At 40.1% G+C, this 22,165-nt stretch overlaps 5 protein-coding genes across 5 annotated transcripts; all 5 read left to right on the forward strand.

Annotated features, from left to right (window-relative positions):
• The first annotated feature begins 1,608 nt into the window (after nt 1-1,608).
• Nucleotides 1,609-5,344, forward strand: LOC132564786 (uncharacterized protein K02A2.6-like). The gene is made up of 2 exons (XM_060229411.1): nt 1,609-3,245; nt 3,370-5,344. Exons 1-2 carry the CDS (start codon nt 1,609-1,611, stop codon nt 5,342-5,344), a joined length of 3,612 nt encoding a protein of 1,203 aa, XP_060085394.1.
• Nucleotides 5,345-5,904: 560 nt separating this feature from the next.
• LOC132564787 (uncharacterized) lies at nt 5,905-13,040 on the forward strand. The gene is made up of 2 exons (XM_060229412.1): nt 5,905-7,114; nt 7,198-13,040. The coding sequence occupies exons 1-2, from the start codon at nt 5,905-5,907 to the stop codon at nt 13,038-13,040; spliced, it is 7,053 nt and encodes a 2,350-aa protein (XP_060085395.1).
• Nucleotides 13,041-16,400: 3,360 nt separating this feature from the next.
• Nucleotides 16,401-16,802, forward strand: LOC132564788 (uncharacterized). The gene has a single exon (XM_060229413.1). It carries the CDS (start codon nt 16,401-16,403, stop codon nt 16,800-16,802), a length of 402 nt encoding a protein of 133 aa, XP_060085396.1.
• A 253-nt stretch (nt 16,803-17,055) lies between these two features.
• LOC132564789 (uncharacterized) lies at nt 17,056-17,472 on the forward strand. Its single transcript, XM_060229414.1, has one exon. It carries the CDS (start codon nt 17,056-17,058, stop codon nt 17,470-17,472), a length of 417 nt encoding a protein of 138 aa, XP_060085397.1.
• Nucleotides 17,473-18,583: 1,111 nt separating this feature from the next.
• On the forward strand, nt 18,584-21,664 carry LOC132564790 (uncharacterized protein K02A2.6-like). Its single transcript, XM_060229415.1, has one exon. It carries the CDS (start codon nt 18,584-18,586, stop codon nt 21,662-21,664), a length of 3,081 nt encoding a protein of 1,026 aa, XP_060085398.1.
• The last annotated feature ends 501 nt before the right edge of the window (nt 21,665-22,165 follow it).

Here is a 22,165-nt window from a genome sequence, read left to right on the forward strand (position 1 = left end):
TCATACTTAAAGGATCACATGCCCCAGCCACAGTCTGCACATAAATAGTCCTCTACGAAGTCACCTTCTGTTAAATTGTCAGGTAAGTTTTCTACGCACTCATAATGGAAATATCGGTGACAACAGAGACACCATAACCAAATTTTTCCATCAGTATCAGTAAAAACATACTGTCCAGTTAACTGTTGATCTTCTAAATGAAAAGGATTTTTTGCAACCCTATCACATTGGCAACATGTCCATATTCTTTCAAAGTCTTCACAAGAAGATGTTGACATTACTACCTACAATATAATAAGCACAGCATCACTCAAGTGTCCCAACCAGACGCTACGAGTGTTACGTCATAAAATAGACAAGCAATATCAATGTCCCCTTCAATACAAACACAAAGTTACGTTTGTTATGTAAGAAGAAATTTTATATTAGGATTCATTACAGTCATGACTATATTGAAAGTACCTGTAGTAAGTTTTCAAGCTTTTTCCAGTCAATTCAGGACAATGCCTATAATTTCTTGTTCGTAATTTAGTCTAATAGTCTGTATGCTATAAAATGCCGTGTAATTCTGAGATAAAAATACTTGTATTATTTCTTAAAAATGAGCTTCTATTGGAAGACAAAATATAGTATGTCCAAACTTTGCTAAATAGAAAGCGAAGTGGAAACACTTTCAAAATGTCGTATGTCCATCAAATCACAAAAAAATATGGGAAAACTGAGGGTGGTGATAGATCCAAATTGTCTTAAGTGGATATATGGAGTAAAAGAACCCAATCGCTGTTTAGAAACTAGGCAGTAAAAATGCAGTTTTAAAGACAGAAGTAAAATGCATCAAATTATCGTATGTGACATACACCCCAAGAAAGAGGTCTAAAATATCGTATGTGAAAATAAACTTACTAAAGTTATACGTCTCGTTTTAAAAAAAGAAAAATAAATAAATTGAAATATTTCTTGTTTACTATACAGCTCATTAATGCAGTCAAATGCAAAAAATTACTCACAGAATATCGTCAAATGGTCCTCGGCTCCGATGAACAAGTTAGACCTTCTCATCACACGTTAATTCAATGGAGATGTGACATACGAGATCTTGTCACGACTTTCATTTGGACCAATGCAAGTACAATTTTTGAACACATGGTTATATCTCAAAATTTCATTGGTGCTGCATTACAATATTTTGTCAGGAGGTGCATTTTAATTTGTAAATTGGCGCTATGTGAAAAAGCTGTTTTCCACAAAAATGGACTTACGAGGTTTTGTCAGCCAGCCGACGATATGTAGTTAAATTCTATGTACAGTCTCAGTTCAATGTCTATTTCTTGTCATATTTTCTGTAATTTCATAATTGTAGTGTTTAGATGTAGAGTAATGGGAAATAACTCTGATTGTCTTATGTGTGGAGTTATCGTTCTTGTGAAACATCCGGGCATTATTATTAAAACAGGCGGCCATTGAACGAGACCAGTTTTGTGTGTTATGATTCAATTCGGGCTCTGATTCAATTCGACACGACAATCTGGCGACGAGGATATTGCGAATACGTTAGTAAATGTATCAAGAACTGGTGTATGTAAGAAATACGAACTGTCATTTGTGAAAATGTCTTCGATCGACCTGAATGGTATTGAGCCGTTCAACGCAAATGGTGACCCAGGTCATTTACAGCAGGAATGGAAGCGATGGCTTCGTAGTTTCGATTTATTTGCCACTGGCAAGGGTGTAACAGACAAGAAACAGTTGAAAGCGTTATTACTACACTGTGCAGGGGTACCAGTTCAAGACATCTATTTCACGCTAACAGAGGCGGAGGGAGGTGATGAGTATGCTGTAGCGGTAGCCACACTGAGTAAACATTTTGAAACAAAAATAAACGTGCCATACGAACGGTATGTATTTCGGTCAATGTGTCAGGAAGACGAGTCTATCGAACAATTCATCACCAGACTCAGAAGACAAGCAGTTCTTTGTGAATTTGGGAACATTGAGGAACAAATAAGGGATCAAATAATAGAAAAATGTAAATCTCATAAACTTAGAACCAAATGTCTGGAAAAGGGGAAGGAATTGACACTTGATCAATTACGCACAATCGCGGCTACAATGGAAATGGCAGATGTCCAGGCTAAGAAAATGGAGTCTCCTCTAAGCTCAGTCAATCAGATAAACTTTGTGAAACAAAAGGACACAAAACGGTCAACAAGTAGTAGCACAAAGGCTTTATGTTTTCGATGTGGACGTGAAGGTCATTTCGCGAAAGATTCAGGCTGTCCAGCGAAAAACAAAAAGTGCAATAAGTGTGGTAAGATGGGGCATTTTCGTGCATGCTGTAAAACAAAGGAACCACGTTGTCTAAAGGCAGAGAGGTCAACATTGTCAAAGGTCAAAGGTAAAGTGAACTGTGTAGAGTCAGAGGCAGAGTATGCATTTAGTGTACAACACACAGATGCAGACAGACTTTCGTTCATGGTTGGTGGTCACAAAGTTGATATGGTTGTGGATAGTGGAGCGACAGTCAATATCATTGACAAGCCTACATGGGAGGACTTAAAGAAAAGAAAGATTGTGTGTCGTTCAGAGAAAACTGACAAACGGCTGTATTCATATGGAGCAGATAAACCTTTATCGTTACTTGGCAAATTTATTACTACGGTGTCTGTTGACGGAAGTGATGATGAAATTGAGGCTGCCTTTTATGTACTTGATGGCACAGGTTCGGCTTTATTAGGGAGGGCTACGGCAGTAGATCTCGGAGTGCTGAAAATTGGAGTCTACTCAGTCCATGATGATATATTGGATAAGTACAAGTCATGTTTTGGAGGAATTGGGAAGCTGAATGACTTCAAATTGAAGCTTCATATTGATCCATCTGTAAAACCGGTGGCACAACCTATGTATAGGATTCCTTACAGTCTACGAGAGAAAGTCGGTGCTAAACTTGATGAACTTGAGGATCAGGACATTATCGAGAAGGTGAATGACCCAACCCCGTGGGTTAGCCCGGTAATAGTTGTCCCAAAACCTAATGGCGATATCAGGATATGTGTGGATATGAGACAGGCTAATCAAGCTATAGTCCGTGAGAGACACCCAATACCCACTGTGGACGAGATACTGTACAATATGAATGGGAGTACAGTGTTCAGCAAATTAGATATGAAGTATGGATATCACCAGATAGAATTAGAAGATTCATCAAGGGAGATAACTACATTTGTGACGCATCAAGGATTATACAGGTATAAGCGGCTGATGTTTGGTATCAGTTCAGCACCAGAGAAGTATATCAACAAATCATATCACAGACATTTCATGATTGTGAAGGGGTTCAGAATATATCCGATGATATTGTGGTTCATGCAGGGATAAACATGAACATGATCAAAGGCTAGAGAAAGCATTGTGTAGACTGCAGGAAAAGAACTTAACTCTGAACAAGGAGAAATGCGAGTGGGGAATGGACAAGATCACATTTATGGGTCATGTATTGTCAAAAAATGGAATCGCGCCGACATCCGATCGTTCAATGGCCATTATTGAGGCTCAGAGGCCACAAAGTGCATCTGAGGTGAGAAGCTTTTTAGGCATTGTCAACTTTAGTGCTCGCTATATTCCAAACTTGGCTACATTGTCTGAACCCTTGAGACGACTTACCAAGTCCAGTGTAAAGTTTTTGTGGGGACAGGAACAGGAGGATTGTTTTCGAGCATTAAAGGAAAGCCTTGTGAACGCAGATACATTGGGACATTTCCGATTAGACGCAACAAAAACACAACTTGTGACTGACGCGAGTGATGTAGGTTTAGGGGCTGTACTCGTTCAGGAATCTGAAGGCGAGACCAAAGTTATCAGCTATGCTAGTCGTACACTGACTGATGTTGAAAGAAGGTACTCAACCACAGAAAAGGAGGCCTTAGCAGTGGTTTGGGCATGTGGAAAGTTCCACATATACCTGTATGGCATTGATTTTGAGCTGGTGACAGACCACAAACCATTGGAAATACTGTATGGTCCAAAATCCAAACCTAACGCGCGTATTGAACGGTGGGTTATGAGACTGATGCCCTACAATTTTCGTATTAGGTATCAACCTGGTAAACAGAACATTGCTGACGCATTGTCGCGACTTGTGAAAAGGAAACACAGTGGTGTAACAGATCTACAAACAGAAACAGAGCATTATGTCAGAGCTGTGGCAGAGAGAAGCACTCCAAAAGCAATGACAACTCGTGAGGTGGAGGAAAAATCCAAGTCTGATCCCGAGCTAACACTGGTGAGAAAGGCTTTATCTGCAGACCAGTGGGAAAAGGAATGTGTAAAGTATTATGCGGTAAAAGATGAACTGTCCCAGATAGGGTACCTGCTGTTACGTGGAACACGATTGGTTATTCCAGCAGTGTTACGAACAGAATGTATTAAATTAGCTCACCAGGGACACCTTGGTATTGTCGCTACAAAGCAACAGCTACGAACTAAAGTGTGGTGGCCAACTTTAGATAAGGACGTAGAGGCTTATGTCAAGTCATGTCATGGCTGTCAAGTGGTAAGTTCATTGCCACGGCCCGAGCCCATATCGCCGACCCCTATGCCATCAGGACCATGGCAGGATCTCTCGATAGACCTGCTAGGACCTTTACCGTCAGGACACTACGTGTTTGTTGTAATAGACTATTACAGCAGATATTATGAAGTGGACATTACAAAGGATATATCTAGTGAAAGGATGATTGATGCACTTGAGAACATGTTTGCACGTTATGGACTTCCGGTATCGATTACATCAGATAACGGTCCTCAGTTTGTGTCGGCCTTGTTCGAGGAATTTCTATGTGATAATGGAATTCATCACAGACGTGTTACTCCGCTCCACCCAGCAGCAAATGGAGAGGTGGAACGACAGAACAGATCTATCATGAAACGAATACGTATTGCTCATGCTGAATCAGGTGACTGGAAGAAAGATTTGAGAACTTATCTTTTGGCATACAGGGGCACGCCCCATGCTGTAACAGGTGTTTCTCCAGCAGAGTTAATGTTTGGGCGTAAATTGAGGAATAAAGTACCTCAACTTGATGTTCATCGGAATGAAACCATCGAAGAAGGAGTTCGTGATAGAGACTGGTTTGCAAAAGTCAAAAACAAACTTTACATTGATGAAAAACGTGGTGCAAAAGAATCAGATCTAGTTGAAGGAGATCAGGTGTTAGTTAAACAGTCGAGGAACAATAAGCTAAGTTCTCCATTCAACCCAACTCCGTTTAAACTCCAAAGGAAAGTTGGAAATCAGTGTACTCTTGCTTCTCCTGAGGGAGTTGAGTATAAGCGTAATGTTGTGTAATTACCTATAAATGGGTGTAGCGCAGATGCAGTGTCATTGGGTGAGGGGAGATAATTCACATACAATGTAGCACTTACAATTTTGTTTGTAACTCTCCGGGGCACGGAGATAAAAAAAAAAGGAGAGAGAATAAAAAGATGGAACCGGAGGTGTGGATGTGTTTTCCCTATGTGTATAGATTCGCATAAACTACATTTCTGCACAAACTATATATTTACATCACATGGTGGAGAATCGATCTTCGTTTCCGGTACCTCATCACAAGTCTATCTTCGGTTCCAGGTGCTATTTTGATGTTTATTGACAATGCCACATTTTTCATCGGTCATCCACGTGACTTTTTCGCGGGAAACGCACGCCTTGACTGAACTGTTTCTTTTTTACAATGCCTTCTCTTCGATATAACAATGATATGAACTTTAGCAGGTGAGGACCGATTTTATCAGCTCAACCACACAACAGTTTCCAATCAATATTTTAATCACATACGGAACTAATTATTGAACATTTCCCTGTTTTGATACGTGTGAATATCTGATGTTTTATAATGACGCTTCTAAATGGATTCGTTCAACACCGACGATTTAAGTTCAACAGTTTTGTACAGTTTGTCGGAATATGAACTTACTGATTCTGCTGATGATACCGACTTAACTACAGGTGTAAATCTTGGACGATCCGATGTCGAATGTAATAATGGTATATTATCGGACACATTTTTGAAAACTCATTGTCTGCAGGCATCAGATTTTGGTGATTCTCCGCCGTCTGATCTTATACGTTCGAACATAAATTGTGCTGATGAATATTTATTTTTTCCACGTCGTGAGTCTTCAGTAAAAACATTTACGCCCAGAGTAACTACTGATACAGCCTGTAATAAACGTTTTGCTGCTTACACTAAGAAACATACTTCTGTGTGTCGTATTAGTTCTAATAACCACAAACCTTTCACCATGGACATATCTAAGTGCCGGAAATTTTCAGGCTTAGCCTATGAGAATGCTGCGAAGTTTATGCAGGAGTTTCAGTCTTATGTCAATTTGTACTCTTTGGCTGGAGACCCCGACAACCAGATAGACGATAAACGTGTGCCATTATTCCATCTCTTACTGCATGGACCGGCTCAGACCTGGTTTAATACAAACAAATTACATGACCAAAAGTGGGAAGTTGTACAGCAGGCCTTCCAAGATGAATACACAAAACTCTCTGCTTCAAGTCCGGCCCTACTTCTAGAAGTGCAAAATTTTGTGAACATGACACTTTCGCCCCACGAGCCACTTGAGGATTTTTACGCCCGACTTATTGAAAGGGGCCAACGGGTGGGCAAATCTGATGTCGAAATATTGTCCAAGTTTATTTCTGCACTGCCGGAAAAGTTGCAGTTTTTTGTAAGTGCCGGTCAGCCGATGGACAGTCACTCTGCATTGACAGCTGCACAGATGGGTAGCTTATATGGTTTTCGTTCTGGGGATGCTAGTGTGTCACATCTGATACCTGTGTCTAGTAACACCGGTGGTACTCCAACCAGTGTGTCGCATGTAGCCCCTGTGTCAACTACTAGTACCAATGCTGACTTGAACTCTATTGTTGAGAAACTTAATACAGTCGTAGACAAGATGGCAAATACACATCTAGTTAACTTAGAGACACATGAACGATATGGGCGTTCCCCTGATATTACCACGTCACGTGTACGCGAGCGCGCACCAGACAGAACAAGCCCTTATAACCGTGCTGGTTTCATAACATGTCATCGGTGTGGAGGTAAGGGACATAAGCAATTCGAGTGTTTATGGAATGGACAAGGTATTCCATCACCTGATGTAATCTGCCAACTATGTTGTCAGGATGGCCATACCGCGTTAATGTGTGGACAGTTAAACTACCAAGCCCCGGCGAGGAACTCACGGCACAACTCTCCGGGCCATGTACCTCCAGTGCCATACCAATTCCCCAGACCACCTCAATTTCCACATATGATGCCACCACACTAGAAACTGACTCTGACACAAACACTGACTTTAAGTCTGATGGTGCCACAAAATCAGATATGAACTCGCATTTCTTGTACATGCCTGTCAAATTTGGTAACTTAGATGTTGCTGCTTTGATTGATACGGGTAGTCAGATAAATGTCATGTCCCATTACATGTATGACTCAATTCCTGCCCATTGTAAATCATCACTTTGTGTTGATAGTTGTACCAACATTGTTTTAGCAAATAACCAAACAATCCACGTCTATGGTAAAGCAAAAGTTTACATGAAAACTCCCCATGGTAACCATAGTATTGAAGTTTTTGTCATTCAGGAAAGCTCCCACCCTTTACTGTTGGGAGTTAGTTATCTGGCTACCTATAATATTACCCTAGATTTTGGTAATTACACTTACTTGTCAGACAGAGCTGATATAGTGTGTTCGAAAAGATGTGTGATTTCACCCAACAGTGAATGTCAATTATGGGCTTCTGTTCCAAATACTTTATATGGTGTCCAGGGTGTATGTCAGGGTAATACAAAACTACACAAAAGTGGTTTACTTATGGCTAAGAGTGTTGTAAATGTCAATAAAAAGTGTATGATACCTGTACAACTACTAAATCCCACAGGTAAATCAGTAACAGTGCCTAGAGGCAAGGTTTTGGGGCGATTTCAAGTTTTAAATTTCAACAAAGATGTTATATTGAATGACCACAATTTCAATGTTCATGCTCCAGATACATTTCCAGACAAAGGTCATGCTAAATCTGGGCCTACTAACTCCAGTGTAGATTCATTACTTACTGATGCCAAATTTTGCCAAAATGTTGCCCATGTACATGATGCTATGTTACCAACAGATGCTAGTACTAGTTCCGCTGACACTAATGTAGACTTGACCGCTGATGTTGCTAGATGTTGTCATGTTGTTACCAAGTCTTTATCTGATGTCAGTGTACCTAGTTCATCCAATCATTTGATGTCCCCTGTAAATACCAATTTTACTGATGATAAATGTTGCCAACATGTTGCTCAGTCTACATTTGATGTTGGTATGCCCAGTTCAAGTGATGCCACCACTGGTATCTCTAATGTTGCCCAGCATAGCCCATTTACCCAATCAGTGAATATGTCATGTTGTCAACATCATGGCAAAAGTGATGTCAAATGTACAAATGATGCCAAATGTTCTCATGTTGTCAACACTTGTCTTGATGCCAAATGTTGTCAAAGTGATACTACAAATGATGTCAAATGTTGTCATGTTGCCAAGTGTCACATTTTTGATTCACCTGTTTTTGATAAATGTGTTTCTAAGGAAAATATTCAAGCTGCCAAACCTTGTACAAATGTTGACTTATTTGAGAAATGTAATTGTGCTGTTGATGATTTACCTTTGCAATCAAATTTCTGCACAGCACATAGGAATGTTTTAGATAGTGTAAATAAGATTTATGTACATAATGAGAAGTGTAGTTTGCCGAGTACTAGATTTTTTCAGAATAGCCCTGAAATGTTTTCATGTAACCATTTATCTACATCAAGTCCTACTCATTCTGTAGATAAACCAAGAGCAAGTAACTCTGTTGATAATGAAAGATTTAGTTCTTATTTTGATGTTTCTGATACCCTATCGGAACAGGAAAGGTCACAATTGTTTGAACTTTTACATAAACATGCTGACATTTTTGTTACCCCAGATAATCCGTCACTTGGTTATACGGATCTTGTTCAGCACAAGATTTTGTTAAAACCGGACCCTGTAGCTAAAAACCAGAAACCATACAGACTTTCTCCGGATAAACGTCAGGTTTTGCGTCATCAGTTAGATGAACTCCTATCACAGGGCATCATAACTCCAGTTTCTGAAATGGATGATCTTATTATCACCAGTCCCATTGTGCTAGTGACTAAACGCTGTAAAGACCTGGATAAACTCCAGGATAACTCGCGGGAAAAGAGCTTGGCCCAATATCGTTTCTGCTGTGATTTCAGACATTTAAATTCACAGACACGTCCATTCCACTATACTATTCCCAATCTACAAGAATTGACAGAGTCATTTAGTGAACGTGTACCAAACTTTATCACTTCAATTGACTTGTCGTCTGGATTTTTCCAGATGGGCATTGCTCCCGAGTCGCGACGCTATACTGCTTTTAACACATGTTTCGGGACATATCAATTTCAGCGGATGCCTATGGGCCTATCAACAGCGCCGAATACATTCCAGTTACTAATGGACAAAGTCTTGCATGGCCTTACCTTTCGTGCAGTGTTGTGTTACTTGGATGATGTTTTGGTATTTTCAGAAACGTTTAGCCAACATCTCGCTGATCTACACGATGTATTTTCGAGGTTTCATGCTGCCGGTTTAAAGTTGGGCCCCAAAAAGTGTTCATTTGCCAAATCATCCTGCCTATACTTGGGTCACATCATTTCAAAGGATGGTATTCGCCCTCCACCTGATCGGATTAAAGCGGTACAGGATATGCCTAAACCAAGTAATCTTACTGAGTTGAAACGTTTTCTTGGTCTAATGAACTGGTTTCGCAAATATATACCCAATTATGCTGCAGAGGCTCAGCCGTTGCTACGGTTACTGAAAAAGGACCAGAAATTCATATGGACATGTGAACAGGATGCCGCATTTGTAAAATTGAAACTTCTCCTCTCCGACTCCGATATACTCGCGTTTCCACGCTATGACCTGCCATTTCATCTAGGAGTGGACACATCTTCCAAAGGAATCGGATATATGCTATACCAGCTTCACCCCACAGATACTATGGAAAAGGAGGTTGATAAAACGCATGCAGAACCTAGCATCCACAAAATCATACGGTTTGGATCGAAGTCGTTAAATAAAGGCCAACAGTCATATGGACCTACAAAATTAGAACTGTTGGGTGTAGTGACCAGTGTTCTTGACTGTGCAGATTATTTGCGGGGACGCCATTTTATCATCGAATGTGACCACCAGGCACTCCGACCACTTTACCAGAAACAATTTCATGGTGCCATATATGAAAGATGGTTGGCTATCCTACAGCAGTTCAGCTTTGATTGGGACTACAAACCTGCCGCAAATATGGTCGTAGAGGACGCCCTCAGTCGATGTCGTTCAAATGAAAATGAACATTTCTCCAGCCCAAATGAGGATGATCCGCATTTCCCATATGTTAATGAACCGCAATGTGTCATCAATCTGCCTAATGGACAAGACATCAGAGATTTGTTAAAGTGTCAACATACTGATACTGATGTTCCGTCGGCGAAACATGATGTTGTCATTGTTGATAGTAATGAACAGTGTTTGAACATTAACTCTAAGAAAGTGCAACATGTTGCTTTACGTCAACCAATGCCAGTCTTCGATGATGTTGATGACGGCTATGATGCTGACACAGATGACGCCGTTGATCAAAAACGTATTGGACATTCACGACATATCTACCACAAACGCATGTCTCATGGAAGTACTGTTGCTTCAAAACCTCAACAAAGTCAAGTCTCCAAACCACAGTCCGATATCGGGATAGTCCCTACAGAAACCGTTTCAGACCATAACAATGTTCTGTGTGATTCTTCCATTGGAGTGGATGATGACATTGAAATCTTGAACTCTGTAGACTTAGATTCTTCAGACATCAGTGATGAGCAGGTACTTCAATCCCATCAACTGTTATCGCCACTTTGTTCCGACATTCATATTCCACTACCACCAGCATTGGAAAATCAGATGAATCTGACACAGGACATACAACATACAACGTTGGATGATCGGGAGATGTCCGACAAAGACGACGAGTCAGATCTAGAAATATTAACGGACAGTATTGATGTACAAACAGAATCTGACCCGCAGATTGACCAAATACGGAATCTTGAGGTTTTTAATACAACAAATTTCTCAAGGCAAGATATCATTGATTTACAGAAGGTTGATGAACATTATCGTGACTTATATAGATATCTTTCCAATGGTGCTTTACCTACATCGCAGAAACAAGCGCGAGTGATTTTACTGAAATCTTCTGACTTCATCCTTGTTGATAACCTCCTATTTCATTCTCGGATTGCTAAATCGAAACGCTCTCAGCTCATGGAACACTACCAACTTGCATTGCCACAACCCATGATACGAACTATGCTACATCTTTATCATGACTCTCCTATGGGTGGGCATGGCGGTATTCAGCATACCTATGATACCTTGAGAATGCACTACTATTTCCCCAAGATGTCGTGTATAGTCGGTGATTATGTTCGATCTTGTCACGAGTGTCAAACCCGTAAAATGACGAAGCTACCTACCAAATCAACAATCACTGCTTTCAAAACGCCTTCTGCTCCATTTGAAGTGTGGCAAATTGACTTATATGGACCACTGCCAACTTCTTCCAAGGGTAATTCATACATTTTCACTGCAATTGACTTGTATACGCGGTATTTATTTGTATTACCTATTCCCAGCAAGGACGTGATTACGGTATCTCAGTGTCTTTTTGAACTATTTCAACAATTTGGAGTATGTGACTCGCTTCTTAGTGATCAGGGCACTGAGTTTATGTCGAAATGTACTGCAGAGGTATGTCGTCTACTATCAGTCGCTCAGTTCTTTACTCCCGCCTTTGTGCATCATTGTCTGGGATCATGCGAGCGTGCTCACCGCACCTTAGCTGAGCGGATAACACCATACATTAGCCAAGGTAAGACTTGGGAGGACATATTACCTGCAATTGTGTTTGCAATGAACAACTCCGTAAACAGTGGTACAGGTTACTCCCCGTTTGAAGCTCTGTATGGACAACGACCAAAATTTCCTCTTGGCAATGTTTCTAATACCGACTTTGGACGTCTGCCTGCTACCTGTCATGATTTTATTCGTCAAAGAGCAAAACGGCTGTCACTCATTCGTTCTGAAATGCTTGACAATGTCAATAAGTCACGTGAGAAAATGACGGACCGTGTTAATCGTGATTCGCGCCCATTGGATCTTACAGCTGGTGACTATGTATATCTTCAGACAATACCTACGGGCCAAGGTCACAAACTACAACCAAAGGCGTCCGGGCCTTATGTCGTTCACCAGGTCCTTAGTTCTCATATGATATCCCTGAAGGACAAAGATTCAGGAAAGGTTATGTCTAAACCTGTACACGTGGACCGCCTCAAAATGGCTTACATTCGGGCTCCTAACCCAACAAACTTTTTCATCGATGAAGCCATTACTTCTGTTCGCGCACCTACTCAGGACCCACGTTTTGATGTTTCCACTGATATTGACGCATTTGATGCACCTACTGAGGTTGATTCACCAGGCTCAGCTTTGAACACCGACCTCCCTTCCGATGTGTTTGATTGTACGACTGAAGTCGATTCTTTAAGTGCTGATAACTTTTCCGCATCATCGCATCATACAACATTATCTCTGTTGGTTCGACCTAAACGACAAATTAATAAACCCCTTCGGTTCCGTGATGATGAACACTTTAACCCTGACACTCTCTTCTCGTCTGATATGTTGAGTGATGGTGGTGTACATAAAATAAAGCGTGTGTTAGCTCAACGGCAAGATGGCACAAACACGAACTATCTTGTTCACCTTGTTGGTGAGCCCGCTCAAAATGCGCTCTGGATTCCGTTCAGACGCTTAGATGCTGCTGCTAAACGTCTTGTAAGACGCAAACCTCCCCCAGTTGTATAGGTATTGAAAGCTTGTGTCAGGTTGTATAGTGAACTGTGGGTATTTTGTAAACATTTTTATGCATATGTTGTATTATGTGTTTGACCTTATATTTCTAGTCGTTTTTTTTTAATGGATGATGCTTCACATATGCAACTTTTATGGTTTTATTATCTTAACCTAGTCGATGGAAGATGTTCCTTTAAGATGCAATTTTTCCCATGCGCTCAATGATTATCATGCTACCAATTTGCAAATTTGTGTCTTATGCGCGAGTTTTTTACATGTTTTATGGTTTTGATTACATTGACACAGAGATTCTCAATGCCTAATATTTTGCCCATTGTATATATACTGTATAGTCGTACATCAAATAATACAGGAATATTGCATTTTTTTTCATTTTTTTGTTTTATGATACAAATTATACAATTATTGCCCATGTCCGAATTAATTCGTAGGATTAAATTGTTCTCTTTACAACCTCAGTATTAATGGACTATGAATCACTTACTCTTTTGCCTCTTTTTGGTACATTGCTAATATTGAATTATGAATTATTGCAGTTGATGATGCCAGATGGATTTTGCGCCTAATTGTAGCCATATGCATGTCATATGTTTTTGATATATTTTCATATACAGGTAGTATATCGCATCTTATTTTAAATGGATTTTCAATTTCGAATATTATATGCTGATAGTCCTTGATATGAGTTATGAATGACACTATATACCTTTTTCTTGTTCATAAGTTTTGCTGAATTATGTCTAGATCAATATTGCCATTTATGGATGCTTGAGTATAATCAATTATAGTTGTGTGATCGGTAATTTCTTAAGACTACACCAGGGTATAGAGTATACTTGATTGTCATTTTGACCGTACCTTTTTGTAAATGCTCAAATTTTCCTATACAATGCTTTTGCATACAATTTTTGAGAGTGGGATTCTCCGAGTGTTCAGGTCTGACGAATTATGTCTTATACCCAGTTATGGTAGCAGTATTTACACTAGCTTGTGTCAAAAGGTCATCCTGTTCAGAATGCTATATTTTACTCCATTCCATACAAGTATATTTACCATTTATAATATTGTAATGTTTGTAAAATTGTATAGCGAGTCCTTTTCACCTTTACATCCAATGTCATTGTATCTCCGTACACCCATGATAAAATTGTTTCTCAATTTTACTTTGCGTGGGGGGGATGTTGTGTAATTACCTATAAATGGGTGTAGCGCAGATGCAGTGTCATTGGGTGAGGGGAGATAATTCACATACAATGTAGCACTTACAATTTTGTTTGTAACTCTCCGGGGCACGGAGATAAAAAAAAGGGGAGAGAATAAAAAGATGGAACCGGAGGTGTGGATGTGTTTTCCCTATGTGTATAGATTCGCATAAACTACATTTCTGCACAAACTATATATTTACATCACAACAGTTCAGATTTTTCTATTTTACAGACTTTGGTGAAGAGGAAGTTGGGATTGTGGCAGACCATTTTCATGGGACACTGTCCAGAGCCAACCCGATTTAAACAAAGGCAAAATCTGCAAAGTCGGTTTGGAGCAAGAGACCAAAATAAAGGGCCTAAACAGATGATAGTCGAAATTTGCACAATAGAAAATCTGAAAATTGTAGCACTCCAAAAGAACTAAATTTTCGGACCTGTAAAATTTATTTCGGACCTGTAGAAATATTTGGTTAACTGCCCGAATGACCTGTAGAGATTTTAAAAGTTTGACACATGCTGTTACAGAGAAAAAATTCTGCTGTTCCTCCCATGGAGAAATGAAGAAAATGACATTTTGGCAAACATTCGAGTAAAGCAAAAACAATATCAACACGGTATTGAAGAACTTGAAAACGCGCAACTGCAAGTTGAAATGGATATCGAAGACTTTGATAATATCGCTCCAAATACAGAGCATATTGAGGCTTAAGATGCAGATCCTGGGTGTGAACCATCTGAAGAATTCATTCATTTTGATCCAGATTCTTACGACGATAGAGACTATGACATTGGTCCAGAAATTGGTGTTGCTGCAAAGCAAATGCAACGCTTAAAAGCCGATGAATTGAACCAATCTACACTATTAAAGCAAATTTCTGTTCAACAACGCTAGGTCTCTTAATAAATATTTTGAAGACATTAGATCTGATCCAAATGTTCATTCCTCTGATGTCATTGGTATTGTAGAATCACGTCTTTCTTCAAGAGATTTTGATGAACAGTTTTCACTTGACAGATACAAAATTATTCGCACTGATGCCCATCAAACCTCCTATTTGAGACCTCATCATGGTATTGTTGTGTATGTAAAAAATTCTCATCAAATTGAAAGTTTCCATGCATGTACAACTAAAGAATTTGAGTACTCCAAAGTGTCTGTTAGGTGCTCATCAAAATTAGTTCAGTTTGTTGCTCTATATAAGAAACCATCATGCCCTTCACATGTGTTGTATACAGCACTCAAGAACAACTTTTCTCCCTTTTTAGATACAACACAAGATATTGTGATAACTGGAGATTTCAATAAAGACTTAAACCAATCTAATACGCAGTTCCTAGAATACATGCTTACCATTTTCCACTGTAATCAGTTAATTCAAGAATCAACAACAAAATCTGACACAAAATTTAATTTTTGTTTTTTCTAATGTTGCCAACATACAAACAGGTGTGCTGGACGCATACTGGTCAGACCACATGGTATATTGTACTCTGTAGATAAATTAATTTACTGCTTTGGATGTTCAAACCCGCTGGCAAATCTAAAACCACATTCAAGTTCTGACTTAAATGTGGTTTATAGAGTGGTTCGTGCAAATTATGGGTTGCCACTCAAAACTACAAATCACCCTGCCCCCTTGGTCCGTCCATCCTCCTTTCGTCAATATATATAGTCTGTCCGCCCTTTACCAATTTTTGTTATCACTAAATATCAACAAGTATTAAAGGAGTCTTCATGAAATTTCACAGACAGGTTCCCCCTAGGGTATCATTTGGCACAGTCCACTTTCAGAGAAGTCAGAAGACAAAAGTACTTAAACAATCTTCATAAAATTTCAAACATCTTCTTATTGGAATTTAAAGATTAATATCATTTTGAAAAAAAATAAATAAGAAAATACAAAGGGAATGAAGTCAAAAACCCTTCTCTTAAAGATAAGACAGTAGTTTGATGGTGGGCGCTATGACCTCTCTGGAAAAATAAAATGGTCTATATATTTGTCTTTGGGCTGTTTTGCCTATCAACCTAAATTCATATTTATATTTTAGAATATCTGCTTTTTAAAAGAAATATTGTCAATGCTACAGTTTTATATAGAATTTCTGAATTTGCATTTCATTTGAAAGTTCGCAATTTACGGCAATGTCACAGGAACCAACAGAAACTGTAGACATATTTGTTACTCGATTACTTGAAAAGGCAGCATTCTGTGATTTCGGGGATCGTGTTTGTACTGATGAAATGATAAGGGACCACGTGATCGAGAAATGTAGTTCATCTCGGTTAAGGAGGAAATTTTTGGAGACACGCAATATAACATTAGTTCAAGTCAGAGAAATAGCACAGACATATGAAATGGCACAAAAGGCTGCTAGTTTGATGGAAATGGGGTCCCCCGGAGGACATGACCGAGGGGATATCAACAAAGTGAAAGCGAAACCGAAACCAGGTTATAGCAACCAATGTTATGCTTGTGGTTATACAGGACATATCAAGAGTGATCCAAAATGTCCCGCTAAGGAACGCAAATGCCGAAAGTGTTAGAAAATAGGGCATTTTGAAAAGTGCTGCAAAACGAAAGTAGTAAGCCAACATAAGGACCATAAACGGAAGAAGGGAGGTAACTAACTTCCGTGTGAAACAAGTTGAAACTGAAAGTGATACAGACAATGAATACTTGTTTGGAATTCAGGAGAACAAGCAACCTACCAGTACTTCAGTGGAACTACAGGTAGGAGGGTTTACTAGTTTTTCTCATTGATTCTGGAGCAATTGTAAATATTATTAGCAGAGACAGATGGGAAATGAAGAAACAAGGAAAAGTGAGAGAAATCAGAACAAGAACCAAACTAGAAAACTGTATGCATATGGGAGTACGCAGCCTCTCACTATAATGGGTAGTTTCACAGCAGATGTAAAACTCTGTACAGGATCAACAAGTAAACAGACTGAAGCAGAATTCTTTGTTTTAAAGGAAAAAGGGAAGTCACTCTTGAGCATGACTTTAGCTTTAGAACTTGGCGTATTGAGGCTAGGGCCTGAGGAAAATTCTGTTGCTATCAGTCAGGTTGAAAACTTGAAAGGAAAGTACTCAAAGTTGTTTACAGGACTCGGTAAACTTAAAGACTTTGAATTAGAAATACCTATTGATAATATTGTGAAGCCTGTGGTTCAATCCAGCAGGAGGAATATGTTGTATATTATATCCGGATAATGTGCATGCCTACTCTACGTATTGGTCACGCCATGCGTATGAATATGTGTATAGTGTACTACGTTGTGCGTTGAATAAAAAGTAGTTCCAAGATGGTTAACCATGTGCTAGTGTGATCCCTGAACATTAACCTGTTAACAAACATAACAACTGGCGACGAGGATCGTGGAACTGACTGGCACAGTACACAACATGGCAACAACTGCCATAGGTAAGGTAGATCCATACGATGATACCACAGAACCGTGGGAATCGTACATTGAGAGGGTCGAACAATATTTCATAGCGAACGGCGTGAAAGATGAAGTGAAGGTAGCCTCGTTGGTCAGCCTCCTGGGTGCGAAAACATATGGTCTACTAAAAAACCCAAAGACAAAACGTATGCTGAAATCGTCACGCTACTAAGTAATCACCTCAACCCCAAACCATCCGAAATAGTTGAAAGATTCCGGTTCCATAAACGGGAACAAAACTCGGGCGAGAGTGTTATGGACTATATTGCCGAGCTCAGGAAACTGTCTATTCATTGTAATTTTGGGGATACCCTAGACACTACCTTACGTGATCGCTTCGTGTGTGGTATAAACAAAGAGAACATTCAGCGCCGCTTATTAGCTGAAACGGATTTGACATTGGATAAAGCCCTAAAAACAGCGGTGGCAATGGAGACAGCCGGCCGCGATGCTGTTGAACTACAAGGTCAGAGAGGTCGCACGGAAAGTGTAAACAAAGTATCAAATTACCGCAGTGCAAACAGTAAACATAAGAGAAGGGGAAGTAACTCCTCCAACCCTAGCCAGCACAACCAACACAAATCAAGTACAATAAATTCAAGGGAAAGTGTTTTAGATGTGGAAGGGATCATCAAGGAACGAATTGTGCACACAGAGACAGCACATGCTTTTACTGCTCCAAAAAGGGTCACATCGAGTCGGTTTGTCTGAAAAAGAAACGCGACAAAGAAAAGGGTGTTAAGTGTGTACAATTAGAGGAAACTTATGATGACCTTGATCCAATATATCATATCACAAGTTTTTGTGTGAACAGTGTCAACACTAAATCAGTGGAACCTATCATCATTAGCCCTACCCTTAATGGTAAATCAGTTGCCATGGAGCTAGACACGGGATCAGCTGTTACAATCATTCCGAAATCAAAACTAGATGAACATTTCTCAGCATACAGCCTGAAGGATACAAATGTGAGACTCAAAACCTACTCTGGAGAACAGATCAGACCGCTTGGTACTGTCAAGTTTAATGTTAACCTACATGATCAGACAAAACAACTGGATGTTTATGCTGTGGCACAAAATGGCCCTACATTATTTGGACGTGACTGGTTGAAACAACTCAAACTGGATTGGCACGAGGTCAAGATTAACTGGGTCAAGTCTAATCCTACTTTGGACACCAATACTCAGTTGAAGTCCATGCTAAAAAACTATTCGGAAATATTTTCTGAAGGAATAGGGAAACTGAAAGGTACTGTGGCTAAACTATCACTTGTCGACAACACACACCCAAAATTTGTCAAGGCAAGACAAGTACCATATGCGTTGAAACCAAAAGTAGAGGAGGAACTTGAACGTCTTCAAAACGAAGGGATTATCTCCCCTATCGAGTTTTCAGATTGGGCAACCCCAATTGTACCAGTAGTAAAGTCAAGTGGTCGGATCAGGGTCTGTGGGGATTACAAAGTGACACTAAACCCTGTTATGAACATTGAACAGTACCCTCTCCCCAGGATAGAAGATATATTCGCATCTTTATCTGGTGGAAAGAAGTTTACAAAAATAGACTTAACACAGGCCTACTTACAAATGGAAGTTGACAACACTACCAGTGAATTACTCACAATAAATACTCACAAGGGACTATTCCGATACAACAGATTGCCATTCGGAATAGCCTCTGCACCCGCAATCTGGCAAAGAGCTATGGACCAGTTACTCCAAGACATTCCATACACAAACTGTATCCTGGACGACATGATCATCACAGGGAGAAATGATAGTGAACATTTACAGAACTTAAATACTGTGCTGGAAAGATTATCGAAACACGGGTTACGTGCTAATCTGGAGAAGTGCCAATTCTTCCAAGACAAAATTAACTACTGTGGTCATGAGATAGATGAAAAGGGACTACACAAATCTGCGGACAAAGTGAAAGCTGTGGTAGATGCTCCACGACCTGAGAACGTATCACAAGTTAGGTCGTTTCTTGGACTTGTTAACTACTACCACCGGTTCATACCTAACCTAGCAACCATCATTGCCCCATTGAACAATCTCCTTGGAAACGACGCTGATGGATGGAAATGGTCAGAACAGTGTGAGGAAGCTTTCACTAAGGTTAAGGAACTTATCGTGTTAGATGAAGTACTTTGTCATTATGACCCTGACTTGCCTGTCCGTCTGGCAAGCGACGCTTCACCTTATGGCCTTGGATGTGTCTTATCACATGTATTCAAGAATGGGTCCGAACGTCCGATCGCCTTTGCATCAAGGTCACTGTCAAAAAGTGAACGTGCGTATTCTCAGATTGATAAAGAGGCATTAGGAATCTTTTGGAGTGTGCAGAAATTCCACACCTACCTCTATGGTCGACACTTTACACTCATCACTGACCATAAACCTCTAGTAAGAATATTTCACCCTGAAAAATCCGTACCAACAATGACCGCGTCACGTCTCCAAAGATACGCTATTTACTTAGCTGGACATAATTACGAGATTATATATCGAAACACACATGACCATGGCAACGCCGACGCACTTTCTCGTCTACCACTGACGTCACAAAAAGAGGAACCTCCAGACCCTGACGCAATCTTCTATACAACACAAGTTGAGAAACTACCCGTCTCTGAAACACAGATTCGTCGAGATACCAGCCGTCATCCTATCTTATCTCAGGTACTAGACTTGGTAAATCAAGGTCAATCGTTACCCAAAAGTGAGTCATTCAAACCTTACAAAAACAGACAACAAGAACTTACCTCACACCAAGGTTGCCTTATGTTTGGCAATAGAGTCGTTATACCCCCCTCACTTCGTGACAAGGTCCTTGAGGGGCATGCAGGAATTGTGCGGACTAAATCATTAGCCAGATCTTATGTTTGGTGGCCTGGCATTGACTCTGATATCGAAAACCAGTGTGCTACGTGCTCCGAGTGCCAGCATCACTTAGCGAAACCAAAAACAGCACCAGTACATCCCTGGGACTTCCCATCATCACCATGGGAACGGTTACATGCAGATTTTGCCGGACCTTTTAAAGGACATATGTACTTAATACTGGTTGATGCTCATTCGAAATGGCCAGAAGTTGTCAGAATGGCCTCTACAACATCTAGTCACACTATTGATGTCTTACGGAACACCTTTGCACGATACGGTTTACCAAAACAGTTGGTGACTGATAATGGACCTCAGTTTGTTTCTGAAGAGTTTAAAGATTTCCTACAGGGAAATGGTATCAAACACATTACCTCTTCACCTTATCATCCCCGTACCAACGGACTTGCCGAACGATTTGTGCAAAGCTTCAAAAACGCTATGAGGAAGGAAGGAAAACCCTTACACCAACGACTTAGCACGTTTCTGTGTCTCTACAGAAATACTCCACATACCACTACAGGTGAGACCCCTGCCAAACTCTTGCTTGGTAGAAATCTTCGTACCCGACTGGACATACTTAAGCCGGATATGACACAGCGTGTGGAAAGGAACCAGGAAAAGATGAAACTTTCCAAACATACAGGAAGTGAAGTCCGAAACTTCACTACAGGACAAACAGTCATGGTCCAGGACTACCGTGGAAATCTACCATGGGTCCGTGCCACAATCCATTCTCAACTGGGCCCGCTCTCATATAAAGTGGAGACCGTAGAAGGATCAATATGGCGTCGACATGTCGATCAAATGCGATCTACCTCGGTACAATGTCGTGAAGAAATGTCTCGCATGGATTACCCGATCGTGACACAGAGTACTACTACTAGTGTACCCATGAGTGTAGAGAGTCCAACACAGATCTCTGCTAAGAATACGGAAACTACTAGTACTGTGGACCCAACCCCAGTAAAGGCGCGTGTTACTAACAGGGAACCCTTGGAGACGAAGCCTCAGCAGGCACCCAGGTATCCGACAAGGGAGCGGCGAGCACCAAAGAGACTAGACCTATAAGGTTGTCTGAGACTGTGAATAGTAACTGTTATTGTGTTTAATGAACTGTTTAGTGTTTAGTGATAGTGTAATCACACGTGCAAAAAAAGGGCATAATAATCCCTGTGTGATTATCAGGACCAAAGGTTCTGTAGTTAAAAGAACTGTTTACTTTTTGAATTGTTTTCTATTGTTCTGACTTCAAGTTAAATTGTTTATCATTGTTGAGAGTTAAACATGCTTATTATATCTAATTACTAGTGATCTTATCAGCACTATATCTTACTGTTAAAAGTACAACACTTTTGAACTTTGTATTCAATTTGGACATTGGTAAAGTGACATTGGTCAAGTAATTCTTTTGTACCAAATAATTTTACTTTCTAAAATGGAAGGGAGGATATGTTGTATATTATATCCGGATAATGTGCATGCCTACTCTACGTATTGGTCACGCCATGCGTATGAATATGTGTATAGTGTACTACGTTGTGCGTTGAATAAAAAGTAGTTCCAAGATGG

Source organism: Ylistrum balloti, unplaced genomic scaffold (genome assembly GCF_031769215.1).
Source record: "Ylistrum balloti isolate Yb309-2 unplaced genomic scaffold, AGI_CSIRO_Ybal_v1 Utg372748, whole genome shotgun sequence".
NCBI classification, from domain to species: domain Eukaryota; kingdom Metazoa; phylum Mollusca; class Bivalvia; order Pectinida; family Pectinidae; genus Ylistrum; species Ylistrum balloti.

Bases quoted from the DNA above. Each gene is read 5' to 3' on its own strand.
- LOC132564786 (XM_060229411.1), top strand. From the start codon at position 1,609: ATGTCTTCGATCGACCTGAATGGTATTGAGCCGTTCAACGCAAATGGT. The intron at 3,246-3,369 runs GTATAAGCGGCT...TGGTTCATGCAG, and splicing joins ACGCATCAAGGATTATACAG to GGATAAACATGAACATGATC.
- LOC132564787 (XM_060229412.1), top strand. From the start codon at position 5,905: ATGGATTCGTTCAACACCGACGATTTAAGTTCAACAGTTTTGTACAGT. The intron at 7,115-7,197 runs GTAAGGGACATA...CTATGTTGTCAG, and splicing joins AACATGTCATCGGTGTGGAG to GATGGCCATACCGCGTTAAT.
- LOC132564788 (XM_060229413.1), top strand. From the start codon at position 16,401: ATGTCACAGGAACCAACAGAAACTGTAGACATATTTGTTACTCGATTA.
- LOC132564789 (XM_060229414.1), top strand. From the start codon at position 17,056: ATGGGAAATGAAGAAACAAGGAAAAGTGAGAGAAATCAGAACAAGAAC.
- LOC132564790 (XM_060229415.1), top strand. From the start codon at position 18,584: ATGGAGCTAGACACGGGATCAGCTGTTACAATCATTCCGAAATCAAAA.